General features: G+C 35.9%; 1 protein-coding gene across 1 annotated transcript in view; it reads left to right on the top strand.

The window, feature by feature from the left end:
* The window catches only part of LOC109102266 (glycine receptor subunit alpha-3-like), a 47,885-nt gene that overhangs the window by 4,676 nt on the left and 16,033 nt on the right, over positions 1-27,176 (top strand). Inside the window, exons 2-6 of the mRNA XM_042716535.1 lie at positions 13,853-13,977; positions 15,601-15,668; positions 21,461-21,684; positions 22,451-22,533; positions 24,113-24,250. Of these exons, the coding sequence (XP_042572469.1) occupies positions 13,853-13,977; positions 15,601-15,668; positions 21,461-21,684; positions 22,451-22,533; positions 24,113-24,250 (638 nt within the window). The remainder of the gene's footprint in view (positions 1-13,852; positions 13,978-15,600; positions 15,669-21,460; positions 21,685-22,450; positions 22,534-24,112; positions 24,251-27,176) is intronic.

The raw sequence follows: 27,176 nt of genomic DNA, 5'->3' as shown, positions 1-27,176 counted from the left end.
GAAAAATGTTTTTTTATTGAGATGTTTTTGTGTTTAGTTTATTTAATTTCAGTTTTGTTGTTATAAATTTGTTATTCTCATTGCCATACTGAACATAAACATAGGAGCGTGAGAAAAATGCTAATTTTAGAAATTTCAGATGGCACTTAGAGGCTTTTGCATCTGAACTTTTCATATATATATATATATATATATATATATATATATATATATATATATATATATATATATTATATATATATATATATATACACACACACACAAAATAACAATTTCTGACATAAGACATGTTAACAAAAGTGTCTCTTGATAATTGAAGATAATAAAAAATGCACACACACATGCACAATGTAAAGCCAGATGTTTGTTCATATTTGCAGCTACTCTCATTTTCATTTTCATCTGCTGGACCGCTCACTGGAGCGGAATGTTCCAATAGATGAGAGTGGCCCACCCCCAGCGGGAAGAGCACCTCATAGTTTCTGTTTTCTGCCAGTGTACCTTTCACCGTGTGCATTAGGACCAACTGGCCAGCCTTACCCTCTGGCTCTCGTTCCTTAACAAACCACTTGGCTTCCAAAAGCACTAATGCTCTCTTTTTCTTTGCCGTCAAGGGGTATTTTAGTCTTTTTCTTGTGCCAGTTTTGCGTATTGTAGAAGGCAGATTAGGTAGCTCCTGTTGAATTATTGATAAGATTTTGTCACAAAGCATTGATTGCGCTTTGAGTTATTCTGCCAGCCCCATTTCTCTTGAATACTTTCGTCAGAGTTTTTGAAGTCCAGAGAAAGGCACAGAACAGAGGGACGCCTCTTTAAGCAGCTTAAAAATGTTCAAGTTTTCATAAAGGTTTTCTGTGTGAGGAATGTCATGGAGTAAGATCTAAGTAAGTGCTTGAAACAAAAAGAGCAAATTTTGACATAAAATTATTAAAAACTTATACTGAATGCTTATTCAAATAAAACATCTGACACTTTATTCTCTAAAAGATAAAAGGAAACACTAATAAGACTATGAAGAATATTCAACAAACAGTTAAAGTTATCAGCGATGCTTTCATGATATAAGCAATTTAATTTTGCATAATATTTCATCATAGTCTGATGCTCTGGAAAAAAAAAAGTTTAAATTTATAGTATGATTTTTTATAGCCTATTAAAGTGCACTATTGTTCAAAAGTTTTAATGTTTTTGAAAGGTATCTTACCATCTCACCAAGGCTGTATTTATTTGATAAAAAAAGTGATATTGTGAAATATTATTGCAACTTAACTGCGTTCTATTTTAATATACTTAAAAACTTTATTCCAGTGATGCACAGCTGAATTTTCAGCAGCCATTACTCCAGTCTTCAGTGTCACACAATCCTTCAAAATCATCCAAACATGCTGATTTCTTATTATAAGTGTAGAATTATTTGATGAATAGAAAGTTAAAGAGAACAACATTTATTTGAACTTTTGATTAATGCATCATTATTGCTGTATAAATGTATTAACTTTGATAAAGATCTTACTCCAAAAATTTGAGTGGTAGTGTATGTATTTGGTTCAAAAACATATATAAAACTCTTAAAATCTCTATATGATTCCTCATAAAGCCACATAAAACACCATTAATATTATCTGCAGTTATGTCAATACTAAGTAATGAAGCAGTGGTGTGGTGGTGAAGTACAGTAAAACCAGCTGCCAGGATGGGATATCTTACCTGAGTTAGGCGTGCTGGTCACGGTTTGCATATAGTGGTGAAAATAAGCTATAACTGTGACATTTAAGCTGCCTGTGTGACAGCTGATGCGTGAAGCACAAACCTCTGTCAGACATCAGTGTCACTGCTGTCACATACTGTGGAGTGTGAGTTCCTGTTTTTCTCAGCTCATGCTTAGTAAAGCTGCATCTACTCCATCAATAAAATACCTCTCTGGGCTTGCAGGAGAGCTCTTTCCTGTCCACTTAACTTGTTTCCTGTTTCCACTTGGCCTGACGATACACAGACTAACCTGGGTGAAGTGTATCTTGTAAGAATGTTTGAAAAACTAAAAGTACAGAAGTGTGTTAATTTTATAAAAGCTATTCTTGGCTTGGGAACATGCTGTAGGTTTGAAGACCACTGTGCAATTTCAGGGACAAGTTTTGAAATCTTGTTTTGCAGCGATCCAATGCTATGAGCAGCTGAAGCCAAATCCACATACAGTGAACGGTGAATTGTGTATGTATCTACACCAGCCTGAGCAGATTAGAGCCTGAGCCACTCTGGCTGTCTTGATATACAGTCAAGCCCAACATATTTTTGCTGCTATTGCTATGGTTATATTTCAATAAAATTTGACATCAGAGCATGTTTTTATTATGATTTGTTAATAAAGACCCATGAGGCCCTTTATTAGAAAGACCCGACAAACACAAATCCTATAACTATGTCATTTTAAGTTGTTTAGCTGGTGGAGGAACAAATCATTTTTTCTAAACAAATTATATATTAAATAGAGTTATTATTTGTTAAATGGTAGTTTTTTTTTTTTTATTGTTATAGTTTTTCTTTATGTGATGGATTTTGCAAACCATTCTTAATAATAAATAATTTTTTTTAAGGAATAGTCCACCCAAAAATGAAAATTTGCTGAAAATGTAGATGAATTTGTTTCTTTTTGACAACGTTTTAACAGCACCAATGCATGGCCACTGGCCAGAGGGTGAGCACATTTTCATTTTTGGAAAAAACATGATTTTCCTTTAATAATGATTTTCTTCAGGTTTTGTAAAAAAATAAAAAATAAAAAAATAATTTTAAAATCCCAATAATCATTCTACCACACATTAAATGCAAATTTTTAATTAAATTAAATAATCATTAGCATGATGCCTGCATACATTTTTTTCCAAGTGCACTACATTTTTTTCCAAGTGCACTACTTTTTCCCCCTTGTTTTGCTGAAATTATATCTGTCCGTTATGTGTGCGCTGGTGTGTGCACATAAAGGATATAACATTACCCCACATATGAAGAGGAGATGAAAGGTGCAGATCTTAGCAGAGCTCTACATCTGTGGTTGCATTGATCTGAGTATTGATGCAGTGTATCCTCATTCCATCTTTTGTGCTGCAGATAATCAGTCCATTGTTAGTGATGGCAACAGAATATTAAGTGTATGTGTGTGTTCAGTGTAATGTAAGTTTGTGTAGGCTATGAGACCATAGTTCCAGAACCAAGTAAGCTTCCTCCTTCACTGGAGGGGAACTGCGCTGCAAATCACAAATGAGCACAATATATGGTAAATTTTAGTATAATAGTTTTTAATCATTATTTATAGTATTGATCAAATTCTATTTAAAATTCAAAATTCTCTGACTACATTCTCAGTAAATAATACATGCAATGTCGCCTGAATTTGACCAAAAGAAGGTATCTTAGGAGGCAGCATTCAAATACTATTTAAAGAAGATATTTTTTTAGCTAGTATTCCATTACTTATCTTTCTTTTTGTTATGTTTTCATATATTAATTCTTGTCAGGAGTATTTTCAGATGTTTTTTCTGTGGCTGGAATTCTGTGATACTAGTGGAATGCTGTTGGAAGTGCAGCTAAGGGCAAAGATCTAGAGGTTGGGTTACAGAGAAACAGAAATCACATGTGCATCAGCCATACCTCAAACATCGGGCAAAGGAAAATTCAGTGTTCTAGAAAGCAAGTGATTTATGCATTCAGCGTATTAGCTATCTGACTGAAAAGGAAATGAGGACCTTACATGAAATATGGAGAATGAGACAGAGGATCCCAGGGGATGCTGGTCATTTCAGTTGCAAGAGTGTATGCAATTACTCAGAAACAGTGTTTAAATTTTAATAACAGCTATGTATGGACTTATCTTTACTAAACAACAAAGTCCCAGTTCTTTCCCCATTCAAAAAAGACATAAGGGCTAAAAATCGAAAGCATGTGGAGAATCACCTTGTGTATTAGCACTTGTCCCAAAATGATAAACTAGATAACTGGTTTGGAATGAGATAGTCATCTGGAAGAAAAACACAGATGCACAGAAGCACAGAAGCACAGAAAACCTTCACTGTCAACTTAAACTCTTCTCACTGGCACAAGTTAAGTGTTGAATCTTACAATTGCCATGTCTGTGCTGGGTAAAAAGAGAAAGAGTATTTCTGTCACATAATCAGATATGTAACATTTGGATTCTGACTGATAGCATCCAGTAGATCTCTCCTGCTGAGGAGCTCCCAGAGGACAAACGCAGAAGGGAGCTTTCACACCTGTTTAGCTCTAAAACCAGGAAGTGTTTCTATATATAAAGACTGTAAGTGTTGGATATGGGAAAGATTGTACAGTGTTGTTAATTTGGCAGCTGCTTTGAAACTGTAAAGTGCCAAGCTCAAAACTACTCATTATAATTTAAAGTAGCTAGCTAAAGTTAAGTTATTTAAAGAGACATTTTCCTTTTAAGTATATAACCATATGGTAATAATTTAAAATTTAATTACAGACTCATTTTTGACAAAACAATGAGGGTTTTTGAATGAGCAAACAATAGTAATGAGGTAGTAGGAAAGATTTAATTATATTATAATATGTTAATAGATTAAAATATAGATAGATAGATAGATAGATAGATAGATAGATAGATAGATAGATAGATAGATAGATAGATAGATAGATAGATAGATAGATCTTCAGTAGGTTGCACTCCAACACTGTCACCGGCAAACTGTCCGCTCTCCCACTTGCTTAGTCTAGAGATCATGTTCTGCCTGACTGGAATTATATTCAGTGTTTGTGATGGACACCATCCATCCAGAGAATAATCTGGTGGCTATATGATCCCTGATAAATTGATAATCTCTGCCCTCACATGCCTCTCTGCACTGGCTCCAGGGGAGTTTCTTGGAAGCACCTTCATGTTACATTCATTATAGTTAGAGAGCAAAAGTGGGGGAGGGTGAAATAATGCTTTGTGTGTTACTAAAAGAAAGAAAGGCCCAGTTTTGACAGATACCTGTAAAGACTGTGATTAAAAGGAATGCAGAATCAGCATTACACAACAAACAAGGAATTAATTGTGGTTTACAAGAGCTCAATATGTTCATACATAGACAGATATGGACTAGCGTTCCAAAATTTGGGGTTAGTAAATCTGATTTATTTATATTTTTATTTTGAAAGAAATTAATACTTTTATTGACAAGGACAGATTAAACTGACCAAATTTATGATGTTACAAATGTTTATATTTTAATACTGTTCTTCTTATTTTGAAAGAAATTAATACTTTTATTGACAAGGACAGATACATTAACGGATTCCGCGTTCTCTGCCACGCTCCACTGGCTTGCACTACCCAGAAGTTGACAAACGATATAGAAAGTGTGCTTTGATGCATCCAGTGTGTAGAGATGGTGTTAGGGTGTGGCAGACCATTTTCTACAAAAGTTTATGTTTTTATAATGTTTTTTTTTTTAATACTGTTATTCTTTTGCAAGTTTCAGCTGATACATCTTTTGAATAGTATTTGGTAATAGCACTCCAAGATGCTCTCCGAACGCCCCGTTGAGAAACACTAAGTTAGATGAATGCAATTTATGGCAGGAAGAAAATACATTTCTCACTTTATATGCAGAAACAGCCATTGTAAAGTAATCTGGTTTCTTATGATTCTGGTTGAGAAAGACCATTGTGACTGTGCTCAACATGATTGTTACAACTGGCGGCTATGCTGACCTCAAGCATAGTGGTTACTAGAAGGTTTCTTGTTTGCGTTTGCTAGAGTTTTAATTTTGTTAAGCTATAATGACAAAAACTATTGTTGAGATGTACCATTGCCTCCAAGCAAGGGAAGCCATTTCACCCAAACAGCAGTTATCTTTACTACCAATTTTGTGGTTGACCACACATAGACACACATGAGCACACCCTTTTGATTATTTTGGAAAGGGTTTGCATGCCTAATATCAAAGAGCAATGGGGGAGGGGAGGGCCTCTGACCGCTTCCAGTCTTGATCCAATTTACCAAATATGTCAACCAATCAGCTGACAAAGCAGAGTGCTTGTATCTCCAAGGAATTTCTCTAAGGAAATCAGTTACCAATGGCACACTAGGTGTTTTTGCTTTTCCATAAAAGTGTAATGCTGGATCAGCCACTTCTTTTGCACCATTCCTCACATGTAAATCCCTTCTTCATTATTTATAAATGAATATTTTACACTTTAAATATACACAATATATTCAGCACTATTCATTAATGGGCTGCATCACTAAATATTTAAATCATTGGAATGACTGGAATGGTACACTCTAGAAAAGGTTCTATATGGAACCTTACATGGATTCCCATCATGGGATTTGAGGATTTTTTATAACTTATTTTATAACTTAAACAACTCAAATAGGTAAAGTTAATGGGTACTTGGAAAATATTCCACCATCACAACTATCGGTGAAACTGGCCGTGAGTATCCAAACATGGTTTGAGAAAGTATTTTTTGTGAAGACGTGTATTTAAAGCACTGAAATAGACTGCAGACAGATTTGAAAAGCCTTTTTGTTTTGTGTTCTGTAGGGGGGAATTTTCATACATTTTGTTCATTTATAGTACATGTATCTGGCTGCATACTCTCTTGTTTGCAGCTACCAAAATAAAAATTTTGTTTGTTTGTTTGTTTGTTTGTTTTTGTGATGAGCAAAGGACAAAAAGAAAGGAAAATGTTAATAAATAATAATAATTATTATTTAAATTATTAAAAAAATTAACAGCTCAATAAAAATATGTATTCACAATGTTGTTCTATACAATAAAAAATAAGTATATAGTAAACAAAATTATAATTTACAGAACAGCAGTAAAATTACAATACTAATATGTATGGATGTTTGAATTTATTTGCCCAGAACTTTTATTTTGGAGGAAAACCACAGGGAGACCTTGAAGCTTATATTTTGTTGACAACAGCTGTATAAACAATTCTTATTACAAAGTTGGGAACATGGTTGTGTTGCCATGTTGCATTTTCAACTGTCAGTGACATATTTCTCAGGTCGGAAAATGCTGAAATCAGAAAAATCACATCCCTGTCAATTCAATGTTTATTTATAAATATTGTTATTATTAATTTTACTCGTTTTGACTCTATGGTTTGGAATCAGTCAGTGGTACCACTCTCTGAGTGAGGTATTATTGCAGCTGGCTGATGCCACTGGATTTTTATATGTTATTGTTAATTTTACTCGTTTTGACTCTATGGGCTCCATTACAGAGTGAAATTGTGCGTGACAGGGTGGCAACACTTTCCTGTATGCATTAACATTACTCATTGACATTAAAAACTTACTAGCACCTAATAAGGTAAGGCACCATAACAAGTCCAGCACACCTCAGGCTGAAGCATGCCCATGTGCTAAACAACACGAGTTCTATCAGCATCTCACACAGTATGCAACACTAAAATGACAGTGGGCAACTTTCAGAGAAGGTGAACCACTAGAAAACAAAGGAACAAAATTGTGTCCAGCCTCCTCACATTAGCAGAGCAAGACAACACAGCGAACACCATGCTGACAGGACAGGTCACACCAATCCAGCAGTTTAGCTGTGGATTCACGTTAAGGGAGGCAGACGAGGGGTGGGGGAGCGGGTTGTTTGTCCCATAGCAATGACAACCCAATGAGACTGAAGCCTACAGGGAGTGACAACAAATATGCAGCTATACTCTCCTAATACTAACTGGATGCATTTCACAGACTTGCTAGGCATAATGAGATGGAAGATATGTAGCTAATAGTTGTATACTGTAGTTATTGTGATACATAGTGTTCTAAAACTAAAATCAGCTGGTGGAAATGAAAATCAGCAAATAAAGCAATCGTACACGTGTGTATGTGTGTGTGTTTAAAAGTTTGTGGTCAGTAGTTTAATGTTTTTATTACGTAATGACACATTTAATTGATGTGTAAAGATATTTATGGTAAAGACATTTATTTTGTTCACATAAATGCTATTATTTCTATTCATGAATGAATCTAAGAAAAATCATGCATCATGGTTCACACAAAAGAATATTAATACCACTGTTTTCAACATTTATGATAAAAAGAAATGTGTTTTGAGCAGCAAATCAGCATGTTAGAATGATTTCTGAAGGAAAATACAGATTTGCCATTAAAGGAATAACTTACATTTTAAAACATATTTAATAAGAAAAGTTATTTTAAATTGTAATAATATTTTACAATAGTACTGTTGTTTCTACTGTGTTTTTGATTAAATAAACAGCTGTGGTGAGCATTAAGAGCATTCTTTAAAAAAAGTACATATGTACATATAAATAATTAAATACATATACAGATATATATATATAAATACATATATAAATAATTAAATATATTGCATGTTATAAATACATATATAAATAATTAAATATATATATCATTCTAACATGCTGATGCAGGTGTGTTGTTTTTATCATTCTGCAGTAATTTGTGTAATTGAACAATATTAAAGTATTAACAAGATAATCAATACGCAACATTCATATTTCAGATACAATCTATGTGGATAAATGTTGCGTGTGAATTTGAGCAGAGGGTGTCTGCTGGCATTTATTCTTGACTGGGACTGAATGTGAAGTGAACCGTGTGTGAATTGTAAGTGCTTTTGATTAAGTCAGAGCTGTCACACTGTAAAGGTGAAGCTATAACTCTTCTTTTATAATGACTGAACTGTGGGCTGATGTTTTCAGTTAATTGTCTCAGCCATCCTGTTTCTATCTATCATTGATATGCTCCTTCAATCTGTCTCTTTTTCTTTCTTCAAACATCCAGTGCCTTCCCCTTCCTCTCCTAATTCGTCTGAAGTACTGTCCTGTCCTTCTCTCAACTTATCTGCCATTCTGAACTTTATTTTATCTTTTTTTAACCATTATTTCAATAGTCTGTCATATTCTGATGCTATGATACTGGCCATCGGGCTCATCCTTAGTGAAAGTTTGAAACCAAAGATTATCAGTGAATACAACATCCTCACACACAGTCAAATTTACACTAAAAATATTATATTATATTATATTATATTATATTATATTATATTATATTATATTATATTATATTATATTATATAAATCTGGCGCTGCCAGCAATCTTTGCAGGATAAGAAGTAGACTGGTACATCAACATTATTTAATGTACTTAAATACATGGTAAGTTATAAAATATACAGGCACCAATATGCCATGCTATAATGACAGAATTATTGTCACTATTTTTTATTTTATTTATTTATTTAATTATTTTTCTGGCGAAATTTTCCCAATTGCAGCTATTTTTTTTTGTTGTTTTTTTTTTTTTTTTGAAAATTCAAAAGCGCCAATGTCAGCTTTTAACCTTAAAATGTACCGATAAACACTGTAATAATGCAAGTTGTACAGCAGAAAGTCACATAAATACAAACTGTTATACAACAGCAATTTCTGGTTCTCAGATCTGATTGGCTGAGAGTCTTTTCCAGAGGTGTGATATTCTAGTGATAAAAGAACTTTCCATTTCACCGTTTTAAATTTTACATTTTAAATATATACAACAGAAGACACCACAGAGAAAGGTTTTGCATGTGTGTGTGTGTGTGTGTGTGAGAGAGAGAGAGAGAGAGAGACAGCCTGTGTGTGAACTCTTAGTTAACTTTAACCATATGTTATTTCTGTCACTGATTTGTCAGTGCACTGAGGTAGATTGCAATCTGTGGATGTCAGTATTCTCGATTCTGCCTCCACACATGCACATTCATGCCATTCCCTCAATCCCCTTCGATCGGCTCCAACATGAGGATCCTCTGTGACTGCCTCGCTCTGCTGACCACCATTGATGCTTCATTGGCCTGTGGTTTCCATGGTAACTGTCTCAAGGCCTCTGTTGGTATTGGCGGGAGGGAATGTGAAGTGTCAAGGACAATATATCTAGGACTGCTGGAAACCATTTAGACACTTGGACCCAGAGGTGACTCCTTCCAGGGGTTGCAAGAGCAAATCCATGGCTGATGGCTTTCTCTGGTAGGGATGTTTCTGCCTAGACCAGGGTTTCAGGCTGAGAAAGCGAGAGAGAGAGAGAGAGAGAGAGAGAGAGAGAGAGAGAGAATGTTGCTGGAAGCTTGGTTCTTTCTGCTGAGAAGGAGCTTGGTAATTGGAGGTTTGCAGTTTACCTACTGCTCCTGGGAGCAAAGGTGGGATGTGCACTCTTGACTTCACAATTCTGCATAGTCAGGAAAGCCCACCGCCAAGACACACAATGCTTATAGCCAGAGGCTTTTACACAGATGCAGAACTTGCTGTCAGTTTCAGAAGCAACATCACTGTTGGTTAAGGCCATTCCACACCAAGCTGACATCAAAGAACTAGTGGCGACGAAAGCCGACTGTGTTGTTGCCTGTGTCTGGGCCAAAAAGTTTGCGCTTGAACACACTGCAAACACATAGCCAGAGGCCAAATAGCATGGAGGTTCTGCAGCTGCATGAGAGGAAATAATATCCATACCAGCAGGTGGCAGTAATCTGTATTTGTCATTCAACAAGGGAAAACCAGACTACAGATATACAAACCGTAAACAAAGTGGTGCTTGCTTACAATTCTAAATATGAATCATGTTGGTCAGTTAGTCTTTACTTTATTCATAGCAGACAAAAATAGTTGCTTACTGAAATTCCCAGATACATTTAAAATAGCCTTCTGTATGTGCCCTCTATGACTTTGTTGTTTGCTCACTTTAATTTTTCTTTATATGCACTGGTTTGGTAAGCTGAAAAGCCAGAATGATCTCTCTCAGTGATTGCTCCAATGTCAATTCAACATGGTAATTTTATTTACAGGATTTAAATAATTTAAATCAAGGAATGAAAATTCTGTCATTAATTACTCACCTTTGTGTCATTCTAAACCTGTAAGACTTGTGCATCTTTGGAACACAAATTAAGATATTTTTGACCCATGAGCTTTCTGGCCCTGCATTGACAGCCATGCAACTATGTTCAAGGCCTTGAAACATTATAAGGACATCATTAAAATAGTCCATATGACACCAGACTGACACAGAAGAGAAGAAATTGTTGAATAAAGTTATTCTTTGCACACAAAAAGTATTCTTGTAGCTTCATAAAATTAAGGTTGAACCATTGATATCACTTGGACTATTTAAATGATGTCGTTACTACCTTTCTGGGCCTTGAACATGTCAGTTGCATTACTGTCCATGCAGGGTCATAAAGCTCTCGGATTTCATCAAAAATATCTTAATTTGTGTTCTAAGAGATGAAAACAAGTCTTGCGGTTTATATATAAGATATAATATTATATTATATAAAAATATTATATAAAAATATCAAATATTCGGTTGGAGGGTCATATCTTTGGCCACATAATGGGGGTGCTTGTCCCCCCTTGGTGTGTCATGGCCTTTAGTTTCGAATATAATCCACAACCTTGTTTAAATGTGTCACAGGCTTTCTGCTCATTCCTTTTTTATATATATAATTCAATTCTGTACTGGGGATCAGACAAGTAAACAAAGTACATTATTAAGGTTTCAGATGGAGTGGAAAATCCGTTTTTTTATGAAGTGCAAATAGAAAATCGTTTAACAAAATCCAGTATATTGACCCCAGATGTGGAAAGATGTCAAGGGTGGTCTTCCTTGTTGACTCCAGGCTATGATTATTCTCTGCAGTTGGCTTTAAAATAAAGATAGAGAGCAAACCATCTTCATTCTATATGCTGCTTCAGCTAAATAAACTCTAGAGCCCCCTCAAGTTTAATTCACTTCTGCTTTGTTCTAAACTGGTCTAGTTTTACTCAGTCTCAAAGCTTTGAAACAACAGAACTCAAAGCCATAGCAAAATAAGAAAGAGGAAACCGGTGGAGAATAACTTGCAACAAAGCACTCAGAGGAATGTCACTGTCAACAGCAGTGAGCAAAGCTGATCTGTGCTGAGCAAAGCAGCCTCTGAGTTGTGAACGTGTGTGGATGGATATGTGTGTGTTTGTGAGCTCATCTCACAAGATGGAGCAGCGAGTATCAGTAATTTTGCGTCACATACTTTTAATCCTAATCTTACTGCCTGACCTCTGACCTATGTTCATCAGAAACTTAATGAGTGCTTCAGTAGCCAGAAACAAGCATTTCTGTAGATACAATCTTGTCACATTACTTGATACACGACTGCCCGAAATGTCACAGATTACACTATATGAAGCCAGATCATGGTTCACGCTCAGTTCAGCGCACTGACATTATGTTAACACCCACACACTGAACACACTAGATGAATAAATTCATAAATGTTTATACGTCTATTCATTTAAAAAAAGTATATTTAAAATATTTATTTAAAATATTAAAATATTAATAATAACATTTTCAATTATATTTTTTAAAATAATTTTAACTTAGATTTTCTAACATTTGTTTTACCACATTGAATTTTAGGATTAATATTCCCACCAGAAACTGGGTATATAGGCATACACTGGGCAGGAAAGAGAGTAGAGAGGAATACATTTATAATACAAACATAATACATTTAACATTCAGGTAAATTTGAAACAATATAGTCTTGTCATTGTCATGTTCTTTCAGCACTGTGCATAAATTCAATATCCATATATAAAGTCAAGTTAATGATTAAAAGGGGCATATTCTTTGCTTACCTTGTAACATTAGATGAATTGTGTCTACTACAGTGGGCAGATGTGTACTTTAACTCCTTTAAAATACATAAAAATATAAAAAACAAAACATCACAAGTATATCTTTGTGATTGTATGCATTATCCTTATATGCAACAATCTATGATAAAAACCAAGTAGGTTTAAATGTTGGATATTCCTCATGGATATTTGTCCACGTCTTTCTCCCCCTCCTATGTGAGCATCTCACTCCTGATTAATGAAGGCAAAAAAAAAGGAAAAAAGAAAAAGAAATCAATGAAATTTTATGTCCACAAATCCCTGAAAATATGCCTTGTGTTTTCATTAAACCAAACAGATCAATGAAGTGTCCTTCCCACATCCTCCTTAAAATAAAATTCACTGGCAAGCATTTGTATGTAGTTTCCTTAGACCTATATGGACTATCACTGCATGCCTTATGTGAATTTCTTGTTGAGTAACAGATGCGTGCAACTGCAAAAATCCAACATAGACACATAAACACGCACAAAGAATAGCACCTCTCAAAACTGGGCTAATAATCAAGACATAATTTATCCCTTATCTGCTGCTGCCAACAGAACTTCCTTTTACTCCTTATCAAGAGAAATAATGCCTGACAAAATGATTGTCTTTCAGTCATTACTAAAGGGAAATATGGCAGCACAGTTTTCCTTTGTGTATCACAATATGAAGTTTTCTCTTTGGGAGTTCAACAGCTTTACTTGCAGACCAACTGTTTATGTTGCATATTAGCCATGTATGATCTTTAAATGCAATAGGTCAGCACAGAGAATTATATAACATGTATAACATTTCAAAATGAAATGAAATTGTGATGAAATACTACTCTTATAATATCTATGTCTCTTCTGCTGGGTATTATACTGGTAGCATTAAGGCAATTCAGTAAATCTCATGCATGGGCATCTGTTTCAAATCTGACTGTACAGACCTAAATATATCTATATTCTCATCCTTAATATGTTGGAGTGAACAAAAGCTGTTTATTATACAGCCTTGTCTAATGCCCCAAATGGAAAACCTGAATATTTGATGTCAGATGACATTAGTATTGCCTCTTACATTTGTAGCGTTGGTGACTGTCGTAGCTGATTTGCTAAAATCTTCCCCCCATTTTTATCTCTCTCTTTTTATTCCTCAGTTTGGTAGCGTCAAAAAAACCAGAAAACCCTCAAGGAGAAAAAGCATCGTCACCCTCTGACTTCCTTGACAAGCTCATGGGAAGAACCTCAGGTTACGATGCCAGAATTAGGCCCAACTTTAAAGGTAGTACAAACAAGCTCTTTCTCCTTACCCTTTACTCTGTTTCCCCTTGAAGGAATACATTGTGCTGTCTTTAATGGTTATTTACCACCACTTCTTGTTTTTGATTTGTTGTCTTTAAAACCTTTAGTAACAGTGATCATTGGTGTCTATAAGATTCATATTTTATACGGTACAAAGCTAATGCAGATGTGACTCTATATTCAGTTTTATGCTATGAAATGATTATGTAATAATGCTGCACATCTCCTAGTTCCAGCTGCTTCTAGACGTTTCTGCCATGACCCTGAAAACATTCATTCATTATGCTGTACAGAATGGCCATGAACCCAAACTATCTCAAACTATAAATCAGCCTGAGCTTTCTTAAATTATTAAGCTTGCAAAGGACTTCCCCTTTGGAAGCTCATTTACAGAAGCCACTAATTCATAAATGACAAGTAAAGGGAGATAAAAAAAAAGATAAAAATAAAAATAAAAAAACTGGTGTAGGAGTCTTACAAACAGATGTATAATAAAGCAATACATTTAGGCCTGGTTTCACAGACAAGGCTTAGATTAAGCCAGGATTAGGCCATAATACAATTAGGACATTTAAGTATTTTTTATAAACGTACCTTAGAAAAAGCATTACTGGTGTGCATTTTGATACTGATATATTTTAAGGTCAGTCAGAGCAAGTTTCTTTCAGTTGAAACAACTCAGATTTACATTTTAGTCTAGCATTAGGCTTAAGCCTTGTCTGTGAAACCGGGGGTATATGTACTATACTGTTTAGAAAAAAAAAAGCAGAGTGAAAACAAATATTTGGCCGAGATACAACTGAACCATTAGGAGGCCATGCAATCATTTGTGACCCTGGACCACAAAACCAGTCTTTAGTGTCAATTTTTCAAAATTGAGATTTATACATCAGTTGAAAGTTGAATAAATAAGCTTTCCATTGATGTGTAGTTTCTTAGGTTTGGACAATATTTGGCCGAGATACAACTATTTGAAAATCTGGAATCTGAGGGAGCAAAAAAGTTCCCTTTGAAGTTTTCCAAATGAATTCTTAGCAATGCATATTAATAATCAAAAATTACGTTTTGATATATTTACAGTAGGAAATTTACAAAATATCTTCATGGAACATGATCTTTACTTAATCGGAGTGTCTATTTACACTGTGCAAATAGCCCGCCTTGTTGGCTGAAGCTATTTATACTACGTCACTCCGCCCACCAACGTGTGATTTGGCTAGTCAACACTACAAAAGACAACTGATAATCGTCAGCTTCAGTGGCGCAGATAATAAAATGTATAATGTATTTATTTTGATGCGATCAACCTGGGTTACATACAATGTTTTTTTGGCTATTGCTAAAAATATACCCCACTGACTTAAGACTGGTATTGTGGTCCAGGGTCACATTAAGTCTTGACCTAATTTTGTTGTAATTTCAACAAAGTAAACATTTTATCGACATCTTAATTAAAAAAAAAAAATGGTTATATTAAAGCAGACAAGTATTAAATAGCTCATGTGTACTCACACATATATAATGATGAACTAGTGAGTGTAATAGAAAGTATCTTTGTAGAGACTGTACAGTATTATGACTGATTTCACTCTTCTCCCCACAGGTCCGCCTGTGAATGTATCATGCAACATATTCATTAACAGTTTTGGCTCCATTGCAGAGACAACTATGGTATGTATTCCTAATCCAGCAATGATGCATGCATTTTCATGCACCAATGCCCCATGGCAGTGTTTACCCAATATAAATCATAGCTATTATATTAGCACTGTGTTGATTGTTCCCACAGGGTGTAATTAATGCACTAATAGTCTGTCATTAAAATTCAAATGGAAACAGTATATAGCAGACACTCAAATTTGTGTGTTTTGTATTGAGGGAGCATTTCTGCTTTTGTGAGAAAGACTGTAGGACACTGTTAGGAAGTCCACCCGTTGAAAGTCATAAGGGGTGCAAACTTGCTTCCGTCACCAGGCTTCTAGGAAGTCATTTTGTGAGACAAAGTTGTGAGGGCTTTAGACCGTTTGGACCCCCTTTAGACCCCTTTTGTCTTTCATGCCTGCCTTAAAGTCTGCAATTAACTTGAGCTTTCAGTACCCTAAAATGTTATTTTGTCTTCATGTTTGCTAAAAAGCAGTTACAGTAAGCTATCTGTATTCATTTCACTCTGAATCATCCTGCTACATCATTAAACAACATAATTTTGTTACAGTAGCATTCTTTTCTGAAGTCAGACTTAGATCCTGATTTTGCAAACAGACCTTTACAGAAAGATATGGACCCAGAAAAAACAACATGTAAGAGTGTTGATTCTAAAGCCTAATCTGTGATCAGTGACTTTTGAAATGTAAGGAGTCATGTACAGTCAGACATTCATTTATTGGCATTTATGCATCAATAAATTAAGCCATTGACTAAATGGTCAACTTCACACTACTCCTCGTAGTAGCATGGAAATCAATTGTTATTTAAATTGTGATTAATTTATATACAATAAGTAAGCAAAAATAATCACTGGAGCTGTCAATCATACAGTACTGACTGCATTCTGCACTCTCACCAAAACGTGAATGATGCTGCACAAACCTCAGTGATTCTTGACATTATATTTGCACTGTGTTAGTTATAAAGCGCATTCATCAGAGTGTAGACATTACTGTGATTGGCTAAAATGCTCAATGCTGCAACATTTTATGCAACGTGAGAAGATCTAAATATATCGTTATGATCAACATTATCATCTTAAAGAAATCTTTCAAAAGAATTCCACATGTAATACTTAACTTATCTTAAAATAAACCAACCCATTTAAACAGTGTTCAAATCAGAGGGCTAAAATCACAGTAGATTGTTATTTCTAAAGTTAATTATGCCAATTTACAACCTGAACTAACCTGGCCTTTGGCAGACAAATGTTTAAATATTACTAATCAATTTGTATATATAGCAGTTTTTATGATATATCAAATTTATATTTGTTTATTAAATTTTTATTTTCAAGAATTTCAAGACAAATAGAAATCGAATAGAGCTGGAGACAACAGTTTGGGTTAACAACAACCCTTGGGATGAATTACACCAGGAAAAAGAAAAGCGAGAATGGTTCAGATAAGAAATCATGCAGAAGAAAGCATCCCAGCCTCGGATGTATGGGGTTTGTGTTGCTTGTATTCAGCTAGCCATATCTTGAAACCTCCAGGCAATCAGTAAGTGAGAGGCAGAAAGCGGTTATTGTTCTTACTTGTGCAGTTCATCCCTACAGGGATCTTGTTTGTCCATAATATGCCACCACGGCTGAACTGAAACAGGCTCCAGGTGTGCTTAGCAATGGAACACTGTGCATGTTGCATATTATTTATTTATTTGTTTTTCTTTTTGATGTTTGATCACATCTTACTCTGCAGACGGCCAAACAAACACACATTTGGGATTACACCCCATTACAACCCAGAACTACACAAGAAGGAGATGTGCTTTTAGCTTATCTACACAAGTGTCCCAACATTGCTGTCTGTGAACACAAATGCTCAGCACACACACACTGAGAGTGCCTTGTCGCCTTCATCCCTCAGCTTGCTCTGAATAAGTTATGCGCTGTGAGATGGCACACATACTCTGAAGTAATTATGTCTGAAGAGACTGTGCTTTTGCCAAAGCTTTTTCCTCACTCTGAGTGGACTTCTCTTCATAAATATTCCTTCCTTCAAGCAGGGTACAAGTCTCTTGTCATTTACTCAATCAACAACTGTTCTTTGTGATCCAGTGTACAGCTGGGCTTTGAGAAATAATTTCTCCATGTAATAAGCCTCATTGGCATGACACTATTTTTTGGGCCGGATTCATTAAGCTATTGAAAAATATATTTAAAAAGCAACTCATACAGACTCTGACCTTATTGCACCTCTTTTGTAATGGATATGTTTCTGTGATGAAAACTTTTGTATGTCAGTGGAATTGTTTTTTTTTTTTATTTTTTTTTTTTGAAGACATGCAGGATTTTTTTTTTTTTTTTGTCAAGTAACAAGAAAACTATAAAACAAGAAGTGATATGACAGAAATGACCCTGTAGACTCTCATGAATGTGCATGACAAGGTCAGTACGTAAAAAAATATAAGATGATTGTTTAATGGCATGAAAAGTTTAGTTCAGGTTTTCAAATTTTATAAGGAATAACATTAGTAATCCTCCCTATATGCAAAATACGCAAGCTGTGTAGGGCCCCCAAAACACCAGGGGCCCCCTTGCTCTCCAAGATGATTTAATTTTAATTTCGTTTTTTTGAATTTGGCCAGCAGTTATGAAAACATGAACGATAATTTCTTTTAATGCAGTGCGCTGTCGCCCTTTCTACGTAAAAATCTGACAAATCATGTAATGTGAATGTTGTACAGTCTTGCTCGAGACTAAAAAAGCCACAAGAGCGCTTTCCGCGAGTGTGATTCGAGGTGGAGTAAAACACAGACAAATGCATTTCATTCATTTGTTCATAACCACTCATACCCCACTCTGTTAGAATCCCTAGAATATTTTAAACTTACAGGTAAACAAGTAAACATTTTAACACAGAACATCAAGGAGATAATCAATGTTTAAGAGTGAAGAAGTGGGTAAAATGCCATGTAAAGGAATTCTCTCTCTGCTTACCGATGTCACATATGGATTATAGTAACCCTTCCTAGATTCCCTGCCCTTAACCATCTGGCCCTTGGAGATCGCCTTCCCTCAGCATTAGGGTCATGGGATAATCCTAACATCCAGGAACAAAGGACACTGCATTAACAGAACATCATTCTGGACAATCCTCAGTTCCCAGAACGAGACAGCTGATATTCATATGCCACTTTCTGTAAACTGTTATCTAAAATGAAAGGAAATCAAAGGACAGGAACATCTAAACACCTGAAAATGTGTGACTGAATTACCAAACATTTCAAACCTTGGATTGTTTGAAAAGGAGTAATTTTCTCATGTATTATCTTTCTTATTCCACTGATTCAATCCACTATTCCTCTATTGTGTGATTATAAGGTTGTTAAGGTCTAAACACAAGTAGCTGTGGTTTCAAAACATAATTTTAAGGCATTGTTGTTGAACACATCTATATACAGTATGATTATTCTTTGGTCTTTGAGAATCCTGATATTAAGATCTGAGCAGCCCAGTTCTATACACCAACTGATAAGAACGATAATCTCAAGATTATCTGCGGCTTCATAAAGTGGAGTTACGATGGTGTAATTTTCCATTTAATCAACGCGCAACCAAAATAGGTTTTTAATTCCATCTCCACATTGAAGAGTGGTTTTGCATGTCTGGACAGGTGCGGAACTTGATTTTTACTTGCAAGTGGCACAAATTTTTTCACCATTGCTCATTTTGGCAAATGCTGACAACATGCAGGCTTAGAGTTGCCAACGGTTATGCTGACAACATTCAGGTTCAGTGTTTCAGTAGTCACTAACAAAGCGGTCAATGTATTGACAGGACTATCTGACTGTACAGAAACCGCAGACATATGGAGATGTGATTAATTGTTGGCTTGTTGACATGGGCGCAGATTCCCCCTCAATGCCAGTGAGTCCCGCTTGAGTAGGCAATCACACAGCAGATGTGTGGAGATTGCCATGGAGCCACTGAAGGCCTGCAGTTGGTTGAGTGATCGCAGATGCGATGCATGGGTTCTGTCAAGCTCCTCTGCACCGACTGCAAAGAAATGTGCAGAGGACAGAATTAGCCGCTAAGTTGATGACAAAGCAACCAAGAGATTGACAAAGCAGTGGTGTGACATCTATGATGAAAGTAAGCCATGCTTCATCAGCTGAGATGTTGGCCAATTCGGTGATCTGTAATCTGTGAGCGTCAGCTATGTTCTTGTCAACAAACCAGGTTAGATGTTTTAGGAAGTGGAGCAGAAAACTAATGCTTTGACTTCTTTTTTGTTTCTGCTAAACACGACATCCTCAGCCTTGAGATGTTGTTTGGATGTTGACAAATGGGGAACTGACACAGTTGAGGTTTGCCTAGTCACTAACTATGTTACGCTAGTTTCCCATGTGAAACTCCATATAAATATCCCACCACTCGTGCACTCTGACGCACAGACCTTCTAATGAAGTTCTTCGAGTGCTTTAGAAAGACACAGATAAGATATGAAAACCGCCCGGTTCTCCATCCGCCTTGCTGCCTAACAAATTATATCACCCACGCGCTGTCACCTTCCATTCATTATTAGTGGCTGCTTATCTTAGTTGCTTTCAGGCAAGTTCAGTCTGATTATACATAGTATATTCTTAAAATTCAGAACAAAAGAACTGTTGTTGTCAAGAAAGCAGAAGCTTCAATCTCTCCTTGGATGCATTTTTAACATTTATTTCAGCTTTTATTAGTTTCAGATTATCGTAAATCTGTCTCCTAGCTTATTGTTGAGGTTCTGTCTTCATTACTCATGCAATTCTGCCAGGCATCTAGGCAAATATCCCAAAAATGATGGCATATATAAAACTATCACATTTTCTCCACAGAACTTTAATTTAATATGGACTGTGAGCTGTAAATTTAAGAACCACATTTAAGAGGTTTGTTGTTTTTGAATGTGCCTCAAGGCAAATGTAAGAGCATGATGGAGTGTACAGCAGGCAAGAACATATCTCATTGATGATTGTGTCTCTACATGCCCAATGATTGGATTTCTTTTGTAGGTATAAACTTTGTTAAACGAAAAGCATTTCCATTTTACCTTACATAACTGTTGGCAAGGTAACAGTTGGCTATACTCCATGGCCCGTCACAACCTCATACTGATGATATTACACACCTTATTACAGTATGTCCAAAATCTGTTTATTTAAAGTAATGCTTCTTAAACTTGTTACCCACATTTAATGAAATCTGGGTCATATTTGCTTTGCCCTTGAGGGATTTTGCTCACGGTTTTCAGAAGAGGGTATATGCAACCTGCCCATGTTGTCATTATGCTTTATGTCATTATGCTTAATTAACCAGCTTTTATCAAGTGAATTTAATGTCAACCAAAAAAAAAAAAAAAAAAAATCTGGGTAACATTTTATCCTACCTCGTTAATAAGCCTGATTGTTTGCTATCATACTCGTGCAATTTGCTTCGTTTTATTATTTGCAATTACCAGTTTTTTTCTCTCTTGATTGCAACCCTATCAGAACGAACATTAAGTAGCAACATACTGGTTGATAACCACTGATTTAATGTATTTACAGCTGTGAAACACAAAAATGTAAACAGCAGTGCATTGAATATGTGAAAATCTCATATAGCATTTTAATGTACCATAAATTTAAGCAATGATGCTCATTTCTATTTCATTTGTGTCAGCTGTGCATGCTTGTACGTGCAAATACCCATTATATCTGATATAAAACTGACAGAGAGGCCTGTTGTACATCTCCTGTGCTATTTGCCTTGACTGATGCTAAGCATTTATTCTTAGGATTACAGAGTGAACATATTTCTCCGGCAGCAATGGAACGACCCTCGGTTAGCTTACAGCGAGTACCCAGATGACTCCCTGGACCTGGATCCCTCAATGTTAGACTCCATTTGGAAGCCTGATCTGTTCTTCGCCAATGAGAAGGGAGCGCACTTCCATGAGGTCACCACTGACAACAAGCTCTTGAGAATATTCAAGAATGGAAATGTCCTCTATTCAATCAGGTGAGACTTCAGCACCAATCAAATAGTTACAGTAAGCAGCAGCTGAGAGTTAACACTGACTGACATTTGACACATACATTTGAGTAGGTATAAGGTCATGGTCTGTGAAAACAGCTGCTTTGTACTAGCTCCTAAATTTGACAATAATAATCCACCATACTAGTAATCAAATGCCTCAGCTGATGCAGTCATTAAAGTCATACCTTCAAACTCTAAAATGTAACTAACCCCTCAACAAATGCCAGGATAATCACAGTGTCATTCAACATTAATCAGTGCAGTGAAGCCATAGAAATACAATCTCACTGTGGCAGCATAGGATAGAAGGAAAGTGCTGGAGTTAACAGTGAGAGGTAAATCATTTCAGGCTTTTGAGGAGATATGACGGAAAGCTGTGCAGATGTGAGACGACAGAGGATTCACTCTAACTGAAATCCACGTGGTGCCCTGAGGGAAAAGGAGTGTAATTAAAACATGGCCAATCTGCGGCTGTCAGACTTGTCTCTCCTATGCTTTAGTGGCCCCGTTCAGAAATCCCACCACTCAAGCAGCTTCAGATGCTCAAAGCCCTCCACTTTGATTCCCTTCTTAGTCTGAGTCGTGGATTTACACATTAGTCATTCAGAGAATGTAGATGGAATTCCATTTGAATTTTTTGCACATATAAATTTCCTTACCATGTTTTACACTTGGAAAAGCACGTATTAGAAACAAGAGGTGTGAGTATAATTTTTAAAATCTATGCCTTTTTCCGTCCAATTTTTAGACTGACTCTGACGCTCTCATGTCCGATGGATCTGAAGAATTTCCCCATGGATGTGCAGACGTGCATAATGCAGCTGGAGAGTTGTGAGTAATCTTGTATGACCTCCTCTCATCAAGAGCTTGTTACGTAACTCCCCCACCCCTTGTTCAGATTTGTGGAAAGCAGACACTGTTTCTCATTTCATAGTGTAACTTCAGCCGGTAGCCAGGATGAGGTAAATAGCGGATTTGATGTAAAGTGTGTTTGACACTGGCATTCACCTGGCAGGGTCATACCAAATTATGTCATTATGGATGGGCAGGGCCCTGAAGACATCCTTAAAATTATCATGGAGAAATTATATACCATTCTAGACAGTAACTTAAGGACACAGACACGGAGTATTCTCTACACACTAAGTGCCGTTTGTCTGGTTAAAGATTAGTGAAGCTAGTCATCAAAGTGTTTGGTACATTATTCCTAGAGCTTTCTGTTGACTTGAAATCATGCCACAGCTCAATCAATCTCCCCCATGACTATTGCTCTAAGCTGGGGTTGAGGCTTTTAAAGAAAGGCCATGGGGAATCTGTCTTCATAACTACATATTTTAGCATGTCCATGTTCATGTCGTTAAGAGAGTTGCTCTCTGAGAGGCTCTTGATGATAGACAACAATGTTAAATTGAAGAGATAATCTCTGTTGGAAATAGTTAGAATAGCATTCAGTAGAATAGAATAGAATAGAATAGAACAATGAGCGTACTCACCTTCCCTCTGGTAAAGTGGTACCACCAAGAGAAGCAAGTGACACCAGAGCTATATGAAGAAACAGAGATAATTATATCCGCCATTTCAACATCACACCATACATTTTCCGGTGCAGTTGCAACCCTGAGGATATTGTGCTGGTGAACTGCTTAATGCGTTGTGATATGTTTTATCTTCATGTTGAAGCTGTGTGCCTTTTTATTATGCACGCCAGTTAACATGCTTTATGGTTGTATGGTCATAGTTTAAGTCAACAATCGAGAGGGAAAAACACAATTAGCTGGTTTCTTTTTACATATATGTGTATTTTAAAAAAATCACATCAGTGCCTTAGAATCTAAACTTTGAATCTGAAGCTGAATTCACTGTTCATTAGTTGCCTCTGAAGCTATTGCTAATATCTATCTGAAATGTAGTAAATGGTTTTTGTAATGTTCTAGCCTTCTGGAACAGCCCTCTCATTTGGCCTGAAATAAATCAGCATTTTTATTAATAAACCTAAGATCTTAAATTAAACCATCAGAATGGTTTAACTAAAGGAATATTTACTTACTTAATCCTCTTAGTCCCTTGTGGGACAAAAGGCCGCTAAACGCCTTTGGGTTAATCCAAAAATTAAAAAAATGTTCATTCTCATGTTGTTTACAGAACACAAAATGAATATTTATGAAGATTCAGTGCATGCAAGTTTGGAATGACGTTGAATGCAAGTAATTAATGACAGAATATGTATGTGAAAGATTCCTTTAATGAAAGTGCAATATTGCTGGAATATTGTTGTTAATTGTTGTTGGAATATTTTCAGAATACATAAAGGGATAATTTTACCACATTAACCTCTCCATTATGAAATAGTAATACTGAAAACAGCATGTAAAATCTAACAAAAAAATAATAATCTTCATCTTCCTCCTAGTTGGCTACACAATGAATGACCTGATCTTTGAGTGGCAAGAGAAGGGACCTGTACAGTTTGCAGAAGGACTGACACTCCCACAGTTCATCCTCAAGGATGATTCTGATTTAAGATACTGCACCAAGCACTACAACACAGGTAATTTTCATAACATGCTATATAATACAATTTTAATAGCCTGATAGAAACTCCAAATGATCAGCAACATCAATAATTTACATGATTTAGACTGAATAAGAAAATTAACTTTTACTACACTATAATACAGTGGTTCTCAACGTTGGTCCTGGGTGCTCTGCACATTTTGTATGTCTCTCTTATCTGACACACTTGCTCTCTCCTATTGAGCTGATGATCTGAATCAAGTGCATTAAAATAAAGAAGACATACAAAATGTGCAGATAGGTGTGTCTAGTGTTTTTGATTTTAGAAACTGTTGTATTTTTCTTGTGTATTGAATTTTGATAATTTCATGCTTTCAGAAGCCATTAATTCACAACACAAAACACATTGCATAGTCTCGTTCATGGTTTTTAAGGATGAGGGAATGTCACGCAACCTGTTCATGTTGCCATCATTAATTCACAACACAAAACACATTGCATACGCAACGGTTGAGTTCAACTGGATGTGTCCTTTGATAGATTATCTGGCTAGTGTTTTCAACCATTGTGCTGACTAGAGCAAGCATGATTTCAGCATTATAGCATTTCATTAATTGCAAATCATTGCTCGGTTATTTGCATTTATCATTGCTCTTCTCTATTGCCCTCAATATGTCCAGACATGTGGCCCAATTTTTTATGGCCACTAGTTGAGAATCACTAATTTAGACACAAAAAAAGAAATCCAGGGGAATGCTCTAGCAGTTGTGTTTTAATGGGAGGCAAAGGAACAGCTTTTATCAGATGATTATTGAAAAAGCTTGTTATCGCATCTCTTGGTGTCTTAATTATGCATCCACAGTGCACACCTGGCCTTATCGTGGTTGACACATAAACATCAAGTGTGTGAGAGAGGAAAATACTGTCAGTGAGTGTTCAATGTCTGAGACTTACAGTAGAAAATAAAGTTATACAATGCCCAGAATTTTATGTAACACATTTGGCTTAGTAGCTTTGAAGTACACACACAAATTAAATTTAGAAAAAGTAATCTTTAAAACATGCATGATATTGGGAAACTGGTCAAAACACTGTCATAAGACTTCTGAGAATTACTAAGGAAAGATTTTGAAAAACAAACTTAATTTGGATAGGCTTTCTACATGCCTTCGGTCAGGGCCAGCCCAAACCTTTATGGGGCCCTAAGCAGAATTTTATTTGGGGGCCCCTCGGTGCCGCCAATACTGGTGCCAAGCTTATTGTCAAAGTTTGATTATTCACATACTATAAATCTAACACACCCATTCTCAGTTTTGTTTGTTGTAGCTGTGTTGCTTACATCATACCGTTGTCTGCCTGGCATGTTTTTACCCTTCTACGATTTTCAGTTGTAACAGTTGCAAACTTACAAGAGTAGGTGTTAATTTGCACTTTAAAAGGGGCATATGATGCTTTTTTAAAGATCATTATTTTGTGTATTTGACGTAACAGAATATGTTGACATGCTTTAATGTTCAAAAAACACATTATTTTTCAAATACTGTACATTATTGTAGGTCCTCTATGCCCTGCCTCTCTCAAACACGTCGTTTTCTACAAAGTCCCTGCTTCTGACAAGCGCAGTCTGCTCTGATTGGCCAACTGACCCAGTGCATTGTGATTGGCCGAGCACCGCAAGCACTTGTCAGAAATGTAACGCCCCTTTCCATAATCGCGAGCTTCATCTTTCAAAATAAATGTAAAGATAGTTAATAATATCCTTATTTTACCATCAGTTCAAGCCCGAAAGGAGAACAAAGTCACGTGACAGACACAGCGATGATGCTCGTATTTGTTTGCAGTACACAAGACATGGACGGTTAAGACAGCTGACTCGCACACACACACACATGACGCGCAAAACTCCGCATTTGAACAGTCAATAGCAAATACTTTAATAACAAAACATAGTAGCTGATTCAGAAGCGCCAGATTGTTGTAGCAAAGTCTGAATTACCTGCTCTCTTAGGTTCACGAAACGGTCGTCCATAAAATGCGTTACTGCTCTGTTGTAAGTAATCTTAAAGCTTCCTAAATGCATCTACTTTCGGAAGGCCAAATAAAGTGCTTTTGCTTTCGCCTAGAAACACAGCATCTCCCTGACATTGCTGCTTCAACACTAACTGCGGTTACTGAATCCACGCCTTCTTTCTTTGCGTGAACATTTGGGTGGCATTACGTAAATATTTCCACATAGTGACGTAGACATGTGGGGGCGTGTTTGAATGAGTAATTTTAGGGGGGCGTGGCAGAGTCTTAACTTTGATAAAGAATATCTCTTTGGATTTTAGACTTTAGTCTTTGCAACTTTACAGATCTTCTTCATGCACCAAGACATTGTAAAACTCCAAAGAGAAAGGAAAAATTGAAATAGCATCATATGACCCCTTTAACATTCAAAGTCTTAAAGTATTAAGTGGCATACTTAATGTGGTGTGCTGAAAAGTAGCTAAATAAACCAGCAGACAATGCATTTACATAACAAAATGTTATTTTAACAAAACATAACTATTAATCAAAGTTGCACTTTTATTACAAGTCATACTTTTTTATAATAAATATTAAATACAGCAGAGAACATCTGTACATATAAAACAACAACTCTAAATCTATATCTATATATAGCTATATATCTTGAGGCATAATGATATTGGAATACAGTAAAGACCCAAAAAGCTAAGGTAAATAATTATAAGCTGTTATCAGTTTATGAAACAGAAGCTTATTTTTATTACAAAAATGTATACCCAGGAAAGATATTTTTACGCAGAATACAAAAACTTTAATCTAAAACTATAAGTAAAATGTTATATTATAATATATTAAGATGTCTATTTGCTGATGTTTTGATGTTCAAACATGAACTTCCCTAAAACAAAAAGATACCCTATGCTAATTAACTGGGGGGGGGGGGGGGGGTC

This window comes from Cyprinus carpio, chromosome B1, assembly GCF_018340385.1.
Source record: "Cyprinus carpio isolate SPL01 chromosome B1, ASM1834038v1, whole genome shotgun sequence".
In the NCBI taxonomy this organism is placed as follows: domain Eukaryota; kingdom Metazoa; phylum Chordata; class Actinopteri; order Cypriniformes; family Cyprinidae; genus Cyprinus; species Cyprinus carpio.
The sequence above is the reverse complement of the archived record's forward strand: the minus strand, read 5'-3'. Positions and strand labels throughout refer to the sequence as shown.